Source organism: Amblyomma americanum, chromosome 3 (assembly GCF_052857255.1).
Source record: "Amblyomma americanum isolate KBUSLIRL-KWMA chromosome 3, ASM5285725v1, whole genome shotgun sequence".
In the NCBI taxonomy this organism is placed as follows: Eukaryota; Metazoa; Arthropoda; class Arachnida; order Ixodida; family Ixodidae; genus Amblyomma; species Amblyomma americanum.
The window spans coordinates 224,602,504-224,622,084 of record NC_135499.1 but is presented as its reverse complement, the minus strand read 5'-3'; the positions used below and the strand labels follow the sequence as shown (position 1 = coordinate 224,622,084).

At 44.5% G+C, this 19,581-nt stretch overlaps 1 protein-coding gene and 1 long non-coding RNA gene across 3 annotated transcripts in view; one reads left to right on the top strand and one right to left on the bottom strand.

Annotated features, from left to right (window-relative positions):
* Positions 1-19,581, bottom strand: part of Cdep (Chondrocyte-derived ezrin-like domain containing protein) — an 85,877-nt gene that overhangs the window by 18,924 nt on the left and 47,372 nt on the right. For both annotated transcript variants that reach the window (XM_077660256.1, XM_077660257.1), the window contains 7 exons: positions 11,770-11,853; positions 10,525-10,649; positions 8,687-8,753; positions 4,623-4,797; positions 3,294-3,344; positions 3,167-3,225; positions 2,005-2,076 (listed from right to left, as the gene is read on the bottom strand). In XM_077660256.1, coding sequence (XP_077516382.1) covers positions 2,005-2,076; positions 3,167-3,225; positions 3,294-3,344; positions 4,623-4,797; positions 8,687-8,753; positions 10,525-10,649; positions 11,770-11,853 — 633 coding nt within the window. The remainder of the gene's footprint in view (positions 1-2,004; positions 2,077-3,166; positions 3,226-3,293; positions 3,345-4,622; positions 4,798-8,686; positions 8,754-10,524; positions 10,650-11,769; positions 11,854-19,581) is intronic.
* On the top strand, positions 13,881-14,471 carry LOC144126215 (uncharacterized). The gene is made up of 2 exons (XR_013313468.1): positions 13,881-14,187; positions 14,272-14,471. It is a non-coding gene; the product is annotated as an uncharacterized LOC144126215 (long non-coding RNA).

Here is a 19,581-nt window from a genome sequence, read left to right as displayed (position 1 = left end):
ATAAAGATGGCACATACTAAGCCCCTTCCACAATGAATGCACAAGCGGCCCATGAGGCAAGTGCACGGGCCTTGAATCTGCCCAGGAATGTGGCAGGTTGAAACACTCAGCAGGTAGAGTGCATCACCATGACTTATGCGGCACGAATGAAAAACAAATATAATCTCGCTTCCTTTTATGGTAAAAGGCTTTTCCATCTGCGTCATCTCAAAACCGAGGGCACTGGGGTGCCACCTGTGAAACAACAGATTTGCCACTGGTAAATTGCCACCAGCAACATGTTGGCAAAAGTGCAGTGATGTTCACAGCCCTACTTACGATAACTCTGGTTTGATTTCGGTTTTATGGGGTTTAACACCCCAAAGTGACTCAGGCTATGAGGTACACTTTAGAGGAGGGCTCTGGATAATTTCGACCACCTGGGGTTTTTTAACATGCACTGACATCGCACAGTACATTGGCCTCTGGCATTTCACCTCCATCGAAATGTGACCAATGTGGTCGGGATCGAACTCGCATCTTTCGGGTCAGCAGTCAGGCACCATAACCACTAAGCCACAGCGCCAGCTCCGACAACTCTGTACTTTATTCAAGTTAAATTAATTTGTGAAAATCCGCAACAACAGCCATCCTGGTTCCTTCAGAAACAATTCATTTTTGGTAGAAGATTCCCTCAATATTGCTTGCTCCTGTTGTGTACTGGCAATTTTCACGACTTGGAGGGGACACCTCAACTGATCCAACATGGAGGCGCTACGGAGGACTCCTTTTGGACCTAGCCTAGGGAGAATCATGTTTATTTTTACCATCTCTCTTATTGTGTGCTGTCTGTCCTGGCGCTAAGTCTTTTTATGAAAAAAAAAAAAAGACAAAACGCAGCATTACTATGGGTGCTACAGGGAGTCTTGATGACAACACAATGAAGCTAGCAGGCACTCAAGAAAAGTTGATGATGGTACCATAGTATAACCCCCCCCACTTTTCCAAATCTACTGATGGATGCGGCCGTTTCGAGGCCGTTTGTGGCTTCCGCGAGCGAAATGAGCAGGCACCTTGTGCCCTTCTATTACATAAGTGTCACTGGTGAGAAAAAGCACTGCAAGAAATATTTCTGTTCAGAAGTATTATAAACTGCACCAATTGGACGGCTTTTATTTTATTTTTTATTTCCAGTTTCACACAACCATCTATTTCATGAAAAAAATTTTTCATGCTAAAGCACTATATGTCCCATTAACATAAAAAGCCGGCGAATTGCGTCTGCCATGTATGGCACGAAATTGAGAGGATCTTTGTTGCTGGAACACGGCACCGAATTTTGCTTTGGTGCGTCATTGTGGTCAACACATCTGCACACAAGCACCATGCATAGCTTGGACATGTGGATAAAGATTTTCGCCCACGTGCAGTGCAGAGTACTACGCACCAGGACTTCAGGTGGTGACACAGTGCAATCAAGCTATAAATGGGCCTCGTGCTGGCTTTGCAGTCACTGGGCATGGCTGCAAGAGAAGCATGCGGGGCACTAATATGTTCACCAACCTTGTGCAGTTCTACATATAATGGTTTTGTATTCTCACAAGTAAGCAGTCTCTGCTTAAATTTTTTTTGCCCACGTTGGCTTCATAAAACCGGGTTTCAAGCAAGAAAACAAACAAACATAACTGAAAAGCATACCCCAGTCAAAATAAAGTAAGTAAAAACCAAGTCCTTGACAATCACTGCCTTTATCGAAAGGCAAGATCACGAGGAGAATTGTGCACACGATCACCAACTAATAATTAGAGATACCCCCCCCCCCACCAGCGCGATTTTTCTGTCAGACAACTTGAAGAAATTTAACTCCATTCCCTGTGCTAAACTAGATCTGCAATTTCTTTTCTTTAGCAATAACATCGTGCCTGATACTTTCAATATAAGCCAACATTTTTTAACTTCAAGTGTAACCATATGACATGACATGGCCAGTTGTTGGTCCTTTCAATTGAGCAGAAAACTACAGACCCTGCCTGGCTGAACCAGGTTGTCCAGGCCCACAAGGTCACGATCCAGCTCCATCATCTTGATGCGATTCTCCTGTAGTGGTGGAGGAACAATGTTGTAAGAAGCATGAGCTGTTACAGCTTCCATTGAACAGAGGATGTGACGTTTTCAGGTCACGTGAAATATAAAAAAACCCGTGATTATACATAGACGCTTTTTAATTTGTTGTCATTCCAGCTCTTAAATTAAAATGATACAGGTTCATGAAATCTTCAGTTTAACAGAGGCCTGTGCATAGTAAATTCCAGTGTAAAAAAATACTGACACAAAGTGAATGCCTATTAACTTGAGCTAGCATACACAGATCAAAAGTTTCTCATGTCCCACAATGAACCCCAATTCCCGCTTATTTCGGGAGGAGAAAAAATTTGGCCAACTTGATAAAAAAAAAAAGACTGGCACAGCCCATAGGTCAAGCTGCGCACCAGTGCCAGCCTGCACCGGTGAAAGCGTGCCACAAGGCGTCATTGTATCTCTTTGTGCTCTGCGCCACCGAACTGCAAGAATCCCAGGCAGACAGACAGGAAAGTGGCCGGGAGAATGCTTCAGGTGCTCGTTTGGTATGCATTGCTAAATAAGGCTAGGGTAAAAGCATTACATTTTACAATGTGCGCTCAGGACACTAAGACTAAAAATTTCAGTACTTTCTCTACAAACTTTTTCTCAAAATTTTGCCGCGTTTGTATAACCTGCATGCTAATGAAGGCTTAATGCATTCATAGACAAGTTCTCGACTGATAAAAGTGCTGGATATCATAACTGCTCCATTTGAAATGTTAATGACTACATGCTGTAGCGTCTTTGAAGCACATAATCATTAGTCAAAGCTGCCGAACATGTAATCACCCATTTTAAAACTGCGCGACATGAGGACAGATAAAGTTTGAAAATGGATGAAAGGGATCAAGTAGCCAGCCAGAAGACACTTGAATGTAACCATCACGGGAGGTGGTGCCTTCATGCGAACTATATGTGAAAGCAGCGCCCCTGTGATTCTGACCGCAGCAACTGCTCTAGGAATTTGAGACTAGCTCCGCAAAAGGGGAAGGTGCCAGCCACACTGCTGCATTCCCTTGAGAACACAAGCACACCGATCTGGCCACGACAGGCAATGAACACTCACCAGTCGGTGGAGGGCTTCCGCATGGCACCCTGTGAACCTCCTGAGCTGCTGCAGCACATCTGGTCAGGCCACACACACACACACACAGATGTGAAAGCAGTCCAGAAAGATAGAACCAGCAGCTTACCTTGGCTAGCAGTCAAGTCTGTATGGCTTGTGGCATAACAGCTGAGCAACCCTGGAGAAAAAAGGAAATTCACAATGAGCAAAGCAGACAAATGCACTGGAACTATGCATTGACAACATGATTATGAAAGTGGAATGGCCTCTCTGGCAAAAGGAAGCCAAACTTGTGGTGACTTGACAAATCAAGTCCCAGACTTTTGCTGAAGGTCAAATTTTACAAAAAATCTAACAAAAACCACCGAGGTGGACAGGGTTTAAAAGTTATGAGTACGACTGCCGGCACATCCTTAGGACCCTTTGTTTTTTTGTTTTACTTTTTCCAGAATATGGGGGTAAAAAATTGGGCACTGCCATATATACTTGCATACCCAACTTATTTTCCAGAAAAGTTGGCGTCAATTTGGGGGGAGGGTTCATCACCCAGGAAAAAAGTTTCAAAAGATTTTTTCCGGAGAGTCAAAATTCCATCATGCGCCACCCCCGCACGTCCGTCTGTCCGTCCATCCATCATCAACAAAACCACGCGGTCAGATGAGTTCGTGTCAGCGGTGTTTTGCATTGTTCACTTCTAAGGTGTTTGCTGTATCACAGCTCGATCCAATGATTTTGTGATAGCATTTTCGCTCCTGATCTCGAGCTCACCGAATCACTTGGGGGTCTGAAGGTCCTGCTTCCTTCACAGCATTTCAGTGTAGAGGATGTTTCATAGAGTTCTGGATTATAGGCTGCTAATAGCCGGCTTCATCCAGCAATATGTATGTACATTTCCTTATCATGAAAAGGCGCGACACGTATTTTAGGCCATGCGCACACTGCGGAAACAACTGAGGTGAATGTTAACCTGTTTGCCAGTAGATGAAACTGTTGGTTATAAATGTCAAAGACTTTTTTGTGTCTTGTCTGCACACAACTTAATTATCCGCGGTCGTGCACATGTTGTGTACTTCAAAACTGCCATATAGCTTAAGGGCACCCTCTTTTTTTAGATGTCAGTGACTAAAATGTGTCCGTTTACTTTTCCCTGACACCGGCCACATGAAAGGTAATATGAGGTGTTGGCACAGTTGTATAGTACTAAATGATTCGTAGCAGAGGACAAATCTTTCTCTGTGTTTAACCGCCACTAGCGCTTCCGTCAATGGCAAAGTCTTGGCGCTCTGCCAAGTTTAGCCCCCCCCAACACAGCTCTCTCTTCTGGTGTACTCTGCCTTTTTTTCCGGTGGTATAAAGACTGACTGATTGGTATTTCCTGTTTCTGTTGGCATCCGTCTGTCTCTCTCTCACACATGCACGCATGATCACACTATGCCTGGTGGAAGAGAAAGCATACTTTCAAAGAGGGAAGCGTAGATGAAGACACGGTGCACCGGTCGCAGAAGAAAGAGCGACAGAGGCAGGTAGCAGTCGCGCTGCAGCTCAAACTCCCGGCACAGCCGCTCTGCATGAGGCCCCGCGTACAGGCTGTCCAGAATGGCTGGCAGTTTCTCCAGGTACCGCTCGTCCAGCTGTGCACAGATTGGTCGCACATCCCTCAACAATCCATCTCTCTTCTGGCACGGCCCAGGTGAATGCTAGGCATGTTCAGAGTAGCCTGCACTTACATGGAAGCCTCATATAAGTGAACTGGCTCTTATCTTCTTGAAAGAGCACATTTGCTAGCAGGGCATAGTAAAATGTGTGCAACGTCATCAGAACCATACTTTGGGCACTTAAGTCTGCTTACATTGAGGAATGCGAAAGCATGTGTTTTGAGGAAAGGAAAGGACCATCTCCACATCTCGGTGGATACCTAAACCACACCTTAAAGCATGCAACTGAAGGTGCATAGTCATCAGTCCAAACCCCTGTCGCAAGTCTCAGAAAGCATGCAATTGAAGGTGCACATGTCACTGGTCCGAACCCCTGTTGCAAGCTAGCCTCCAACTTGACTAAAACATGTAATCCATATGCAAACAGAAATGCTATGACACCAACCAGAACGCTGTACGATGAACGGTTGCTCAAAATTTTGGTGAATGTATTCGGGAATACTGCCACCGCACTGAGGTCAACCAGTGAAGAGATCGCTGGGATTTACTCTGCACCTGCAACAGATGGCATTGCTTCGGCGGGGTCGACGCGGTTTTGCGCTGCGCATCTGTTTCCACCATTAATTAGCAGTGACTTCATGCAGTCGGTTTGGTCGGTTTCAGTGGCGGTGGCTGAGTGACGTCTTAGCTGTCATGTGGTTTCTCCTCGGTTCAAGGTCAAACTCGCGCACACGGCGAAGAAGCTATGGAGGGAGTAGTAAAGCTTTCGGTTTAATACCACACAATGATAAAGCAGCTCCGCCAAACACTCGCTGCAATTAAAAAAAAGAACAAATGAAGGCTGCGCAGAGAAATGTCCTGTAAAATTTCATTAGATGGGGTGTATGAACAATGGTATAAGAGCGAAAAAAGTACCACATTACCAGACACAACTTTTCTGAATTGTAATGATGAGCATCCAGTACTGAGGTGACCACCCTGTACACCATATTACTCGTGCAATGAATCCACTAGGAAAGATACGAAAGATATTAAGCACCCTTGAAAGGAGCACCGAAGGCGGCGGCTTGCTCAGCGTGCTGCTGCGCACCCAGCAGCCCCGGTGTACGCTAAAAAGCTGGCGAGCACTCGCGCATCGGAGAGGAGCATAGCAGTTTAAACCAGAATGCTATAAAACAACCTCTACACTGAAATGCTATGAAGGAAGCAGAACCTTCAGACCCCCAAGCAATTTGGTGAGCTTGAGAGTGGGAGCGAAAATAAGTAACCCCTCTCACATCCCAGCTAATGCTTAAACATTCGCATTACACACGTGTACTGTCCTGCGAAATTTTTTTTTTAACATCATGTAAAAAACATGCACGTGGCTTTCAGGGCCAGTGTTCACCATGTTTGCCTTACCTCGCCACGAATGGCTTACGTTGTAGACTACCATAAAACTGTCGGATCGTGCCGTGATACTGCCGTGACACAAACGTAGCTGACTATGAGCTTTTGTTGGTGATAGATGGAAGGATGGACAGAGGGGCACGGTCGGACGTATCATCAAAAATCAATCTAAATTTCATCCCCCCCCCCCCCCCCCCCCCTTCATAATGAAGCTTCACCCGAATTGATGCCAACATTTTTGGACAAAAAGAGGATTCATTATGTAAGCAAATACGTATATGCAGGGACAATGATGCTTTTGGCACTAGTAGTGCCAAGCCCCACAAAATCATAATTTTGGAACATAAAAGCTCATTATTCAAAGCCTCATTAGCTTGAACTTTTAGATAATTCTAACCAAGAATAACGAAGCTACCAGGGTCCACAGAGCACCATATGTAAAAATTCGTAAAGAAATATGAACTGCACACTACGATGCCTGCTTAGCCAACTTATGTGCCTTATGGCTATCAGACAGGGCAGCAGAGCACATGAGTGCAAATTTGTGTGCTGTTTCAAGCAGTATTCACACACAGAGGGAGGTTGCAGGTGCAGGAAGTTGCCAACCAGTGGCACTCCACTGCACTACACTCACACAGGCAGCCGGGATCTGAGGGGACACTGGTGTTACTATACGAACCACTGGCTAAAACCACTGCTAATAGATGTCCCAGATTTCAACATTGTCAACAATGCCAACATTCAAAGCAGCACTAAAAGAAAATTTGGCAACAGCATGAAACATCAGTGAAAAGAAGTTGAGTGAGCACAGGCACTTGAAAGACTGTAAATGAAAGAGCACACTGTAAACATGTGTCTTTTTTCACCAACCTATCGCTGCTGTGAGACAAGGGCATCGACGTAAAGTTAGAGTCCACTTTTTTCGACCAGACAGAACTTCCACCTCATACATGGCAATACTGTAGAACCTGTATGATACAAATCTCATGGGGCGGCGGAAAAATTCATATCATCCAAAACAAAAAATCCGTATACAGAAGCAAGAGAAATGCATCCACGCAGATCTGTTAATGGCTGACGGGATTTATTTACGGCCACGCGGTCACAGCTCACTACTCACGGAGTGTACAGCGTGACTGGCGATCGCGATGAGAGCGATGTGCGAGTCGCATGCAGTCGCTCACTGTTCCCTGTGTGTACAGTGCAACTAGTGATCATGGAGTATGTGCTAGTTGCGAGCTGCTACTCACTGCTCACGGTGCGCACCGCACGACTAGCTGTCACGGTGTCGGCGATGTAAAGGCAGTGCTAAGTGCTCAATGGTATAGTCGCGTCTCATGCATAGTAACATCCGGAGTGGCGAGAGAATGTTTGGAAACTGCAAAATTCTGCATATCGTACACATTGCACTCCGGCCCCGGAAATTTTCGAATTCACATTGTCCTGAAATTCCATAGAGATTCGACTGTATATGGTAAATTACTAATCCTACGTGAGTGAACTAGATACAAGTAAATGAAAAGATCAATTTTGGGTGACACCTTTGCCTTCACATATTTATGGTACTCAAGAACTTGCCTTCGTCGAATATTTGTATCTATTTCTATTTCAGGCAACACTGAGGGGCAGGGGTACTGTCGTTTTTTGTGACATTCTTTTCCCTTTTTTGTTCTGGACAAGCTATTACTGTCATATCCCTAAGTCAGCTTGCCTTTTTACTTGGTGCAGTGAAATGCTATGAATCCTGGTGACAGCATGACCAAGGATGTGAACACGTTTGTGTTTCTGGAGACTGTTCCTCATGACATATGACTTGCACACTCGATTGGGTTGAACCTCGACAACAACATGCACTGCTTCTGCAAGGCTTCGACAGTGTGTCTTCAATCCTTCGACAGTGTTTTCAATCCTTGTGCAAGTGACCTACACACAGACACAAGAAATTATAGCAATAAGAAAAGATTTGCTATATGCTGCTCCACTCAAAGCTCCCTTAGTCTGTCTGAGTATGAGCACTAGAGTAACATACCTAACATTGTTCCGTCTAGGGCTGCACCAGCGTGTTTCCATGGTTAAACTTACACAAAACCACTCATAATGAGGAAGCACCATAGTGCATACCAGTAAAAGGCAACTTAGAAGGCTCTTCTGGTGTAAATGCAAACACAATCACTTAACCTTTTCACGTGCTATGCACACGACTATGTATGTTGCAAGGTTGCTGCTTTTCGCGGGAGTACTATATACTACTACTACCCCTAGCGCTCATTTCTTTGTTGCATATGAATTTAGAAACAATTTCAGAGTGACTATGGTTGTTTTTTTACATTTCATACCGAGGTAAGTAAATAATATTTCACAAAAATGTCAATCTGGCTGCAATTGTTTCAAAGTACCTTTCTGAAGGTACACCAGACATATGCAAAGGAATCTATTTTAAAATCTAAGCAGTGCTAAACCACACAATGTCACATACCTCTAACAGGTGCAAGTAGTCTAGCATGAGGGCACCGACGCCTGGGGCCGGGAGTGTCTTGCCATCCCTGCAAAGCAGTGGTGCTTACCCATGACAAGTTCCGCAAGAGAGCATTTGTGCTAGCTGTGCAGCCACTGCTCAACAGCACTCAAAGCACTTTGAAGCATGTGTAACAAAGAGTGCAAACAGCACTGCCACATAGGCTACCATGAGAAGGCGGTTGCCAAAGAGCTTTACCGATCGCCACCATCAATGTACTTTAGAATACTTAATTTTTGGGCTAGTTGGTACAGTAGATTTAAGGTCATGTTTTTAGTGTAATAGTACAACGATACATGGCCACTTCTGCTTCTCTTCTCTGGCCGTGCGCCGCTGCGCTGTTATGCTAAAGAAAAAGTAGTATCAATTCCTGCAGCTTTTACATTATCGGAACATCCAGTCGGTAAGCTACTTTTAATAACCAGTGAGCACCTGCCAAACGCCCTACTCCAATACCTTGCTGCCTATCGTAAGCTTTGCAGATGTTCCTCGAGAAAGTGAATTTTCAGAATATCCACGTGAGGTCCGAAATGAATACTGCATTAATGCACCGCCGAATGTCTAGATTTGGGGTCAAAGTTTCATGCTGGTTGTGAAACTCTCAATATAGGGACCATGTATTGAAATTTGACAGTTTGACTGGGCCGAAGTTCGGAGGCTTGCTGACTATCAGGATGCCTGTGGGCAGTAAAGCAAACTGTAGTATATCGCCAGCATGGCTTGATGTGTGCCTTCTGTGCACACCAAAGCACGAGTGCAGTGAAACAGAACGAGCGAAAAAAAAAAGCACAGATGTAATTAAAAGTAAAAAAATGTAAAAAAAAGGTCAGCTCTTCAGAAGATAATGACGACAAACAGCAACAGCTTTTATGGACCATTTCCATTCGTAAACCTCTGCAAAGTGGCCACTGGGACTGTCACATATTGAAGTGGACTTTGCAACTGGCATGAGCAGTGAGCTTTGCCATGAATGTTAGGAGAACTTCTTGTTGGGCTAGTTGGTAATTGATCATCATTCTAATTGAAAGGCGCCAAAACCACACCCAGGAGCTCTGTCCTGTTGTCTTCTCTCTCGTGTGTGTGTGTGTGTGTGGTTTTGGCGCCTTTCAATTACACCTGCCATGAATTACACATGGTGCCTAAATGAAAGCCACCATTCTCTGCATTATACCACAAGGATGGGTGACCAACCATTTGATTTAACCTGATCTGTGGGCAGTAAAGCAAATCCCACTGTGGCTGTCTTTCCAAGCAGTAGCCAGAGGCAGGTGAAATTTTTCTACAAAAATCTCACCCTGGCAGTCTTTCCAAAGAGTAGCTAGAAATGCGGTCCCTTCTCTTTTGGGACGCAATTATAAAGCTGACAGCAGTCGCACAACACATGGGCCCCCTCCAGCATGCCCATTCATGACTTAAGTGACCCAGATTCCTTGACAAGCTCGACTCGAACAGCATCACAGATGGCACCAGCGGGGTTCACAATTGGCAACGCTAACAACTATTTTCTGGGCTGAAGAGGCCCCATGCCATCATAGACCCCCTCCTTCCCTCTCAAGACTTCCTTTTGCCTTTTACACTTCTCTAACATGATGGAAGCTACAGAGGACATGCACAAGAATACTAATGTTTAGCCAACCATGTTCTGTGGCATCTCCTTTGGGAGGTGAACACACTTCAGTGCACTTTCAGCGATGAAAAATGTTTTTTTTTCAGGGTGACGGAGGTAAAAGACACACGGGAAAAGACTCCTAAGTGTGGTACAGAGCTCTCCTAGTAAACATAATTTAAAAAAAAATTACCAAGAGGTCATGTGCTGTTCAAGTTCGTGGAGCAGACCACAGTGCAACTTGTAGATTGGTGCCAAAAGGGAGAAAAGTGATGCTGTTTCAGATGAGCTCAGCTTTTCTGCCCAGTCCCGGAAGGCCTGCAAAAAGAATTTGGGCAGCACAGAATACAGCATTCTCATGTGTATCAGCTGCAGTGTACAAGGTGCAAAATTTTGTGAGTGCACTTCACAAAACGAGAGTTGATCTCCAGCCTCACCAAACCCATTTGCAACAATGCTCATATTCTGATTTTGTTTGGTACTAATGGTCCGTACAGGTTGAAGTTTTTTCACTATTTGCTCATCAAGTAATGGGGCTGGTGGCTCACTGAGGAAATGAAGCATGCTAAGCAGACAGCCACGACTGCCTTCAAGGGGGTGACTCCACCTGATATTCACAATATTTGAACAACTTGGGGAAATCTACAGAACCATATGACAATGCAAGAAATGGTGTCTAGAATACAAATGCGGGAAGATAGCATTGTATGATGGTCAACCTTACACTTGACTCTCAAAAATCAACACAAAGGAAGTCATCAACAGATATGCACTATTTTGCCATGAAGATTTGACAAGTTTGCTTTCTGACCACTGTTACTGATTTGTTGTCAACTGTGCACAGTTGTGTCATTTTCATTTCATCATGCTAGGTGAGCTAACTTGTGCATGAATGCTGCTTGCCTATTTGCAAAGGGTCTTGCACTGCAATGGCTGCTGCTCTTAAAAAAGGCTTCACACTGCTGTGGCACCCACTGTAATCAAAGGGTCTGGCTTCTAATCATGAAAGACTGTCTTTAGGCAATAATGGGATATATGCCCCAGGTGTGCATGCTCTACAGGTGCAGAGGTTGGACGAATATTTGGTGAAGAAGCAGTCTGTATGTTAAAAAATTCTTACTCCAATCACCTTCAAGACAACTAGGTTGCATGGCAACACCAGTGCCACCATTTCCCACCACAGCTGCTGCACTGCCTAATCCTGTACCCATTTGCTGTCTTTCAATATTTATGCAAATACAATGCTTCAGAGCGACATTCTTTCGCACGTTTAGATGATGCGTCAGCAAACATTTACTTCTCAAATTGTAACAATGCCAAATGGGAAAGGCTTGAGAAGAAAGACGAAGCAATAACGAACAACACATGGTGTCACATGATAAATGTCAATCATGTTGCCTTAAATATAAATCCACAAAATGGCAAGTGAAGTACCTACCACAACGACCACTTCTATATCATTCTTGTAGCTGCGTTCAGTCATCAGGAGTTCCTTGCTAATAAAGTACTCAGGCGGAAACACCTGGAAGCAAAAGAAGAGTGGCACCATGCAGCTCAGGTGCACGACGAAATTCAACAGCCAGTGGGTACCAGTACAACAAAGTGGATTGTAACAGCATTTCCATACTCCCGAAAGACCAATATACAAGATGTGGCAAAGCAAAACTAGACACTGCCCACAAAGTCTCTTTTTACCAAGTTCACATGCTCTGCACTTCTTTAGGCACACTTTATGAAGCAGTGGCGCTGAATTCCTCTAGCTCCCAAATTCAAAGATCCACATTATTGTCTGCCAAGGGTCCTGCCTGCAGTGGTGTTACCATTAAATTGTGATTTGGCTAGACACTTATAACTAGAGGTTGGAATTTTCGGCTTTAATTTTTAAAAAATTCTACGGACTTTTTTGTGCATTTTTTTTTTCAGAATGCAGCATTCATTTTTTTTTTTTTTTCAGTGAATATCATTTTCAACGTATGATCTATTGACTTTTCTTGATGATTTTATGCAGCAACCCGGTGTGGTCAAAAGTCACTCGGGGTTTATCTTAACATTTCTGTCAGCATGAGCAGTTTATTTACCAGTTATTAACGTAGTACTTACAGCTGTGGTTGTAGTCATTAAAATATTGCAAGTTAAATAAGGTAACCAGCAGACGAAAGTGCAGGTGAAAGTTGTGCTAAGTTGAGCGAGAGGGAGGGGCATCACATGGTCTATGTGTTACTGGCAGCGTTGGAACTGCTGCTCACTTGTCACGGTAGCCAGCACATGATACCTTTTCGTGACGCCCGTTCACTGTTTCCTGTTAGTATCCTACATGCAGCCGATAAACCTACACAAACGACTAACTGCTCTGAGCAGGTGATGATAGCGTACAGACAATGCTTAGCTTGCAGGAGTTGAGGAGGTGGTGCTTCCCGGTCCGCAAATGTGTGTAAGGGACAGGAGCAATACCTCAGATTGCACAACCTAGCTTCCCTACTTAGTTAATTACCAACTTCAGCTGAGTGTAACTCTTACTCAACAGCCAGCCACCTATGACTCACACATCAAGAATACTGACCTTCTTCAGCTAAAACCAAATTTCAAAAACTCAATTTGGTGTACATTTATCCTTTTTTGTTTTGGTTGAAACCAAAAGGTCCACACCGCACATATAATGTGAAGAAACTGAATGGCGACTAACATTCAACTCATGGGAATCTCTCACCCGCGATATCTTTGAAAAGTCATTTTTGGTAAGAGTTTACAACACCCACACTCACATGTTTTTAGAACGCAGTATTACATCGTCGTTGTTTTGGACATAGCTCGGAAGAGGTATATGCAGCCTAATTTTGAGAATGCAAACTACAACCTGCCCCAATATATCTCAAGCAATGTACCCCCAATGCAAAGAATTAAGTTCTTTGTAAAAGTTGCGTTCCATTAACTTTTGGTGACAGATGTACGTTTTTACATCGTGAATGTTGCTGACAGTCGCAACCCAAAGACTTCGCAGATTATCTGCAACGAACGCGTCCCATCAAAACCATGTTCTTGGACAGTATTCCCACGTTAGAAAAAGCAAAGCCCGTACTAGAGTGAAGTCTGAAAACAACAATGCAAATAGACGAGGGTAGTGTTTCTTCCTTCACTGTCATCTAGCTGCGCTGCTATTTTTAAAACACAATATGAACTATCTCAACTGCTCATATTACACAGAAACTAGAACAGAAGCCCGGTGCAGTAGAATCCTGCTGTTTTTTTCTTGGGAGCTGCATTTTCCTGGCTGCTATGTTGCTGTGGGCTTGTCTTATTATAACTTCCACAGAATGCCATGCAGTAAATTTGGCTGCTACATTGCAACTGGGACAGCATTTCCTCATGACATGTCGTGACTGCCACTCTGTGCTTTCTGGTGCAAGCAGTGCTACCAGCCATTTTAAATTTTGATGTGGCTTTACCAGGGTTAACACTTTCGTGACCGCACCTATTCCCATCGACAGTATGTTGTTGATGGTACAAGTTTGAATTTTGGCGCCTCTCCAAGTTTATATGGACAGCTAGCGCCATCGAGCGGGTTATAGAGAATATTTTATCAGTTTCGGAGTTGTGTTTCTCTTTTCCGCCATGCGGGGATTTGTAAAGCGTCTGCATAGTCGGGGTGACGAGCGCTCGTTGTTTCCGTGATGGCATCTATGTCGCGCGCGTCTGCTCCACGGAAATGGCGAGTTTCGACGGATTCCAACGCATCTGGGCTGGAATTTGCGGATGATCGTAGCACCACAGACTCGAAAGATGACTTCGATTTGTCGAACTTTAGTACGGACGGCGAAAGTGCAACAAACCGACCCAGAACATCGACAGGCCTCCGCCGGTGAGTTTTGCTTTCTTATCGGACCGTGTAATCGCGTCGTAAGGATTTCCGGCGTGTTCTGAAGGTCACAGTTCTTATCTGCAGGGTGTCAACGTCGTTCGGAAGGGACCATTTGCCGGTGGCTGCGCAGAGAGTGGAGTTTTGACCACGAAGACCGCCGGGAGTGGACCTTGGAATCGCACTCCGGAGTGCTGCGCGGCGGTTCGTAAGAGCCGTCGATATCTTCCTGTTGTTTTTCACCGCCGAAATCATCAGGGAGATATGCAAGAACACAAATAAGTATACGTGGATGCATATTTTCGACAAGCCCACGTACAGCGAGAGAGATGCATCGTGGAAGGAAGTTACTGAAGAGGAGATGCTAAAGTTCATCGGACTTCTCGTATACATGGGAATTGTGCAAGTCCCACGTTTGCATTGTGTTATTGGAACACACGCAGATTATTCTCAGGTCTTCTTCCACCTACAGTGATGTCAAGGAAACGGTTCAAGGCGTTGCTTGCCTTCCTGAGTGTGTCTGATCCAGAGAAGACGACCGTCGCATCCCATGGCAAGCTTCACCGCATATCCTCTCTGCTTCAGCACGTCAACGATTCTTCCGCGCTATTTTTTCAACCGTGTCAAAACCTCTCCGTCGATGAGAGGATGGTGAAATCAAAAGGTCGGTCCGGAATTCGCCAGTACATGAGGGATAAAGTGATCAAATGGGGTTACAAATTATGGGTTTTGGCAGATTCGGAAACGGGGTACACTGTTCAGTTCGGCGTCTATACTGGAAAGCGTGAAGAACCTAGAGTGCGAAAATTATCTAGATCAGGGTTACATAATTTTTTTGGACAATTTCTACACTTCCACATCTTTGTTCATTTACTGGAGCACAAGACACTTGCGTGTGGGACAACGCGGAAAGATCGGCGTGGCTTTCCAAGTGAACTCAAAGACACACAGTGGGAAAAGAAGGCGAAAAGAGGGGACGTTCGATGGCTGAGGGAGCAGGATGTTTTGTACCTGCAATGGAAAGACCGGCGAGTTGTGAATATGATGTCTACCACGCACACAGCAAACAAATTTGTCCTTGCAAAGCGAAGAAAGAAAGTCGGGAATACGTGGACAGTGTCCGTGAAGAAGCCGGTACTGATCAAAAACTACAATGTGGGCATTCTTGGAGTGGACAAATCCGACCAGCTTATCGGATCCTACAATGTTCTTATGAAGTCAGTGCGTTGGTGGAAGACACTGTTCTTCCACTGTATCGATATAGCTGTAGTAAACAGCTTTATAATGTTTGACGAGCGTCGTCGGCAGCATCCAGAAGTCCCAGAGTTATCGAGAAGTGTGCACTTCGACCAGTTTGCCTTCCGGCTAGAACTAATCGACCAACTTCTGGGATATGGTGAGCCACATCTTGCGGACCCACCAGTCGCGCCTGTTGTTCCCTCTCGGAGTGCACCTCAAGTTCAACAGCATCAACCACAAAAAATGGAAAGATATAGAAACTGTAAACTATGCTATGATGAAAGGAAAGTTGAGCAGAAAACAAACGTTTTCTGTGAAACATGTGCAGCTAACCTTTGCTTCACTTCCTCTAGAAACTGCTTCGCACGGTGGCACAATAGACACTAGGCCTAATGTTTCCCTGTGTACCTAAACAGCTTTTATAGATACAGAGCTAATATTTACAGGCTGATTTTATATGGCTCTTTTGTTGAAAATGTATATTTCGATTTTTTAAATATTTTTTTTGTGCAAAGCAGCATTGATGTTTTTATCGATTTTTCTCGTTCTTGTTGCGATTTTTTTGCTTCGATAATTTTTTTCTTACTATCATTAATAAATATGTTGTTTGAAATCAATACCGTTGGAAAGATAATTTCTTCTTCTACAATTCGATACCATACACTTTAACATGAATTATTTTCTGTGGCAGGAAAAAAAATAATTACCAGACTACACGAAAACTACCGATTTTCCCGCGGTCACGAAAGTGTTAAAGGGCCATAGAAATGGGTGTTAGATCTTGGCTTTAAAATGGTTGCACTATGTAGAGTACAGGCCACCGAACGTCCATGCCACATACGGGACCTCAAAGGCAAGCGGAAAATTTACAATACATTTGTAAAAATTCACGCTATCACAGCTCGCAGCGACAAGTGGTGCCGGGTTTTCGCACGAAACTTGGCAGACGACGTCACATCGTGCAAGTGATGTCAGCAGCTGGGGCTTATCATTGGTTCACAGTGCCAAATTCTTTCAGACGTCATGTGCTACTGTGGTCGCGGCCACTCTGCGCGCAATGCGGCCGGCAGAGTTAGGAAAGGAGCTGAGTGGGCGAGGCTGGCGGAGGAGCGCCGCCGTTTTGGCATGTGAGAGGAGAGGGAAAGGCGCGAAGACGCGGAAGTTAGAATTTTGTCTACATATAACTCAGTTTCCACAAAACGCGCTAAAAAAATTCTTGCCGGAGGATAATTATGAAGCGGCGTCCTTTAACACCAAAGACATATCGCAACTTTATTGAGAGCCTCTTTCTGGGGTCCTTTAACTGTACAATTATCAACTGTGGCATGAACTATAGAGACTGTAGGAGCTTCAACGCATGTTTAGCATGCCTGCGCAGCATGGTGACGATGACTGCTGGACTCTCTAATGGCCATCAGCACTACAATGCCTGCGCCTGTGCTCGGTAGCTTCTAGCATGCTCCAAATCATGTATACGCCATGAGCGCTTACAGCCAATGTTGCGGATGTTGATGAAGTATTATCACCGGAAAAAGCCAAGTGCACACAACAAAAACCGTGAAAATGAAACTATGCCGTAAGAGCATGTGCACTGTACAAAATGTGCAGCGCTGTACGAGGTACAGGCTGCGTCAAAAGTTGACATTTAGTCTCAGCTTTGAGAACCTTAGTAGCTTCATAGGCATTTTAAATGCTAAATAATACTGCTGAAACATAGATTCCTATGGTCTGGGAATTTTTGACACACCCTGGACACACACGTGTATGGGTGGAATTGCGTCACTGTGAAAATAGTGCTGGAGCATATTCATGCAGCAGCTTCTCCTGCCCCTTTTCACTCTCTTCTCGCCATAGCTCTCTTCTAATGACAACTCCTCCAGCAAATGTAGAGCCATCACAGGACTTTCAGAGTACAAACGATCAAGTCACAAGAGCCACACAGATTGCAAAGTCTAGAGAACCATGTTGCATACGCAGGAAATGAAAAGAAGAAACTCAAGTTATTTCTGTCGCTTCGCTTTCCAATGAGCTAGGCTGTGATATTTCCCAGCTGGTACTATTCTTTATTGTGTGGACCCATAAAAAAAATATGTAACCAGAGAATTCTACCACAACTGTCACCACTGAAGTTGCCAAATGGCACACTATGAATTGTCTCGCAGTGCAGGGTACGTTACTTGCTCTCTCCTGATGCCTCTCTTCCTGTCCTCTCGCCTCTTTCATTTCATTTCTCCATTCTGCCTGCTATCCTTTATTTCCGCTGCCCCGGCTCAGGTGCTTCAGTATCGATGGCAGATGCCGGGGCTAGCAAAAATCTTTTCCTTCTTTTTTATTACCATTTTAATAAAACCACTTACTACTACTTCATCCCTGATAGAGGCGCACAGGGAACCACATACAGTAAAGCATCAAAAATTCAAGATCGGCTATTTGGAAATCCCAGTCCATTAAAAAAAGACTCCTGTTCATTTGAAAATGTTTGTCGGTCTCAACGTTTACAATGCATTTCAGTGGACAACCCGAGCAGATGGCACGTTGCTGACTTCAGCTGTGGCATCCAAGACTCCCTGTGCGGGCAGACGCCGCTCCAATTAAGCGCTGCTTATCATCTTAAAGTAACTTGAATACTTTTGATCGTACCAAAATTTACCATGCAAGTTTTACTAGAGCATTTGAGGCGCGGTGTGGTTACACAGAAAACGGTGCTGCAAGCAACTTCAACTAATAAGAGACCTGGAGGTATGTCCAACTAGGAAGCCAAAAAGTCAATGCATTCCAAAACACGGCACTTAGGCAGCACACTCTTCCTTGAACAATTTCATGCTAGCTGTGTGGCGTCTTGAGGACGGCAGAGAGCTTTAAGGCGAGCTGTGACGAGGTTTTCAGATATTAACTTACATCAGATATGAGAAATGTGCAAGTGAGCTTAGCAGACGTTGAAATCATCCAAACTAAAATTCTGGCGACCGGAGATAACAAAATACCCCTTGTTTTTCCAGTTCTAATTCCTTTTCGTGCAATTCAAAAGCCCGCTAACCTGAATATTTGTAGGGGTGCAACAGACTTGGATTTCTTTTCTTGAGGATGTCTCTGCAGCTAGGGTGGCACTGTGACAGGTGGCGCCAGATGGCAATTCACGGTATGCAGTCCAGAATACCCAACATTATCATTAGTAGCGACAGTTCCACCTATGTTTTCCCAGAGTGTCAGCCCTCAATATCACCTCCTGCTCAGTATGTCAAAAACTAGTAGAACCCCGCTATAGTAAACTCGGTTATAGTTAAAACTGATATAGTAAAGTGAAGAAGTCAGTAAAGTAAGGGGAAGTGAAGCTGGGGTCCTATTTCGCCTTCTATAGACGACTGTACAATTTTTTTTCAGTTATAGTAAGAGCGCCTGGCCGTTGCGATGTTTTCCCTGCGGAATGATGACACCGCGGCACGCGCGAAGACTAGCATTGCGGGGCAGATGCCGAATGCGCTCGTTGAGATGACTTCACCGCCGAGCCTGAGAGCAGCGAGGAGAAGCCAACTTTATGAAGACCTTGAGGCAAAGCGCGTGGAGCGTACGGAATAAGCAACGCTGGTTATGAACGAAGAAAGAAGGCGGCGCGGGTCACTGAGAAAGGAAATCCAGTAAAAGTGCCGTGAAGACTAGAAAAGGGAACAAAAGGGCGTGCGTTCGTAGCACGGCAGCGCGAAGCACGGGGAACCAGCGGCAAGAAGAGGAGGTGCGAAGGAACTGCGTAGGCAGTTTTTCCATGCTTCAACTTTGTCGCACGCATTTCTTTACTGCCTCTTATATGACGCTGAAGCCACAGAACCACAGGAGATGATGCCATGATCATGGAAAGCTTTGGTTTTTCACATGGAATCAAAATCGCTTTATTTTTGTAGCTACATAGCATTTGTGTAAATGCGATACATCCACAAGGCGTAAACAGCGTCAAAAATGTGATAACATGTGATAACTGATTATAAATACTCATCACATAAAGGAACGATAAGAGCAGGATGTAAGGCATTCCTGAGTGTTTGTTTTATAAACCAACACATCGTGCTTAGTAAGCAGCCATTCAGAACAGTCAGAGTAATGCCATCACCAACTGATATAGCAAAGACCCTGATATAGTAAATATTTCTGCTGGTCCAAGCTACT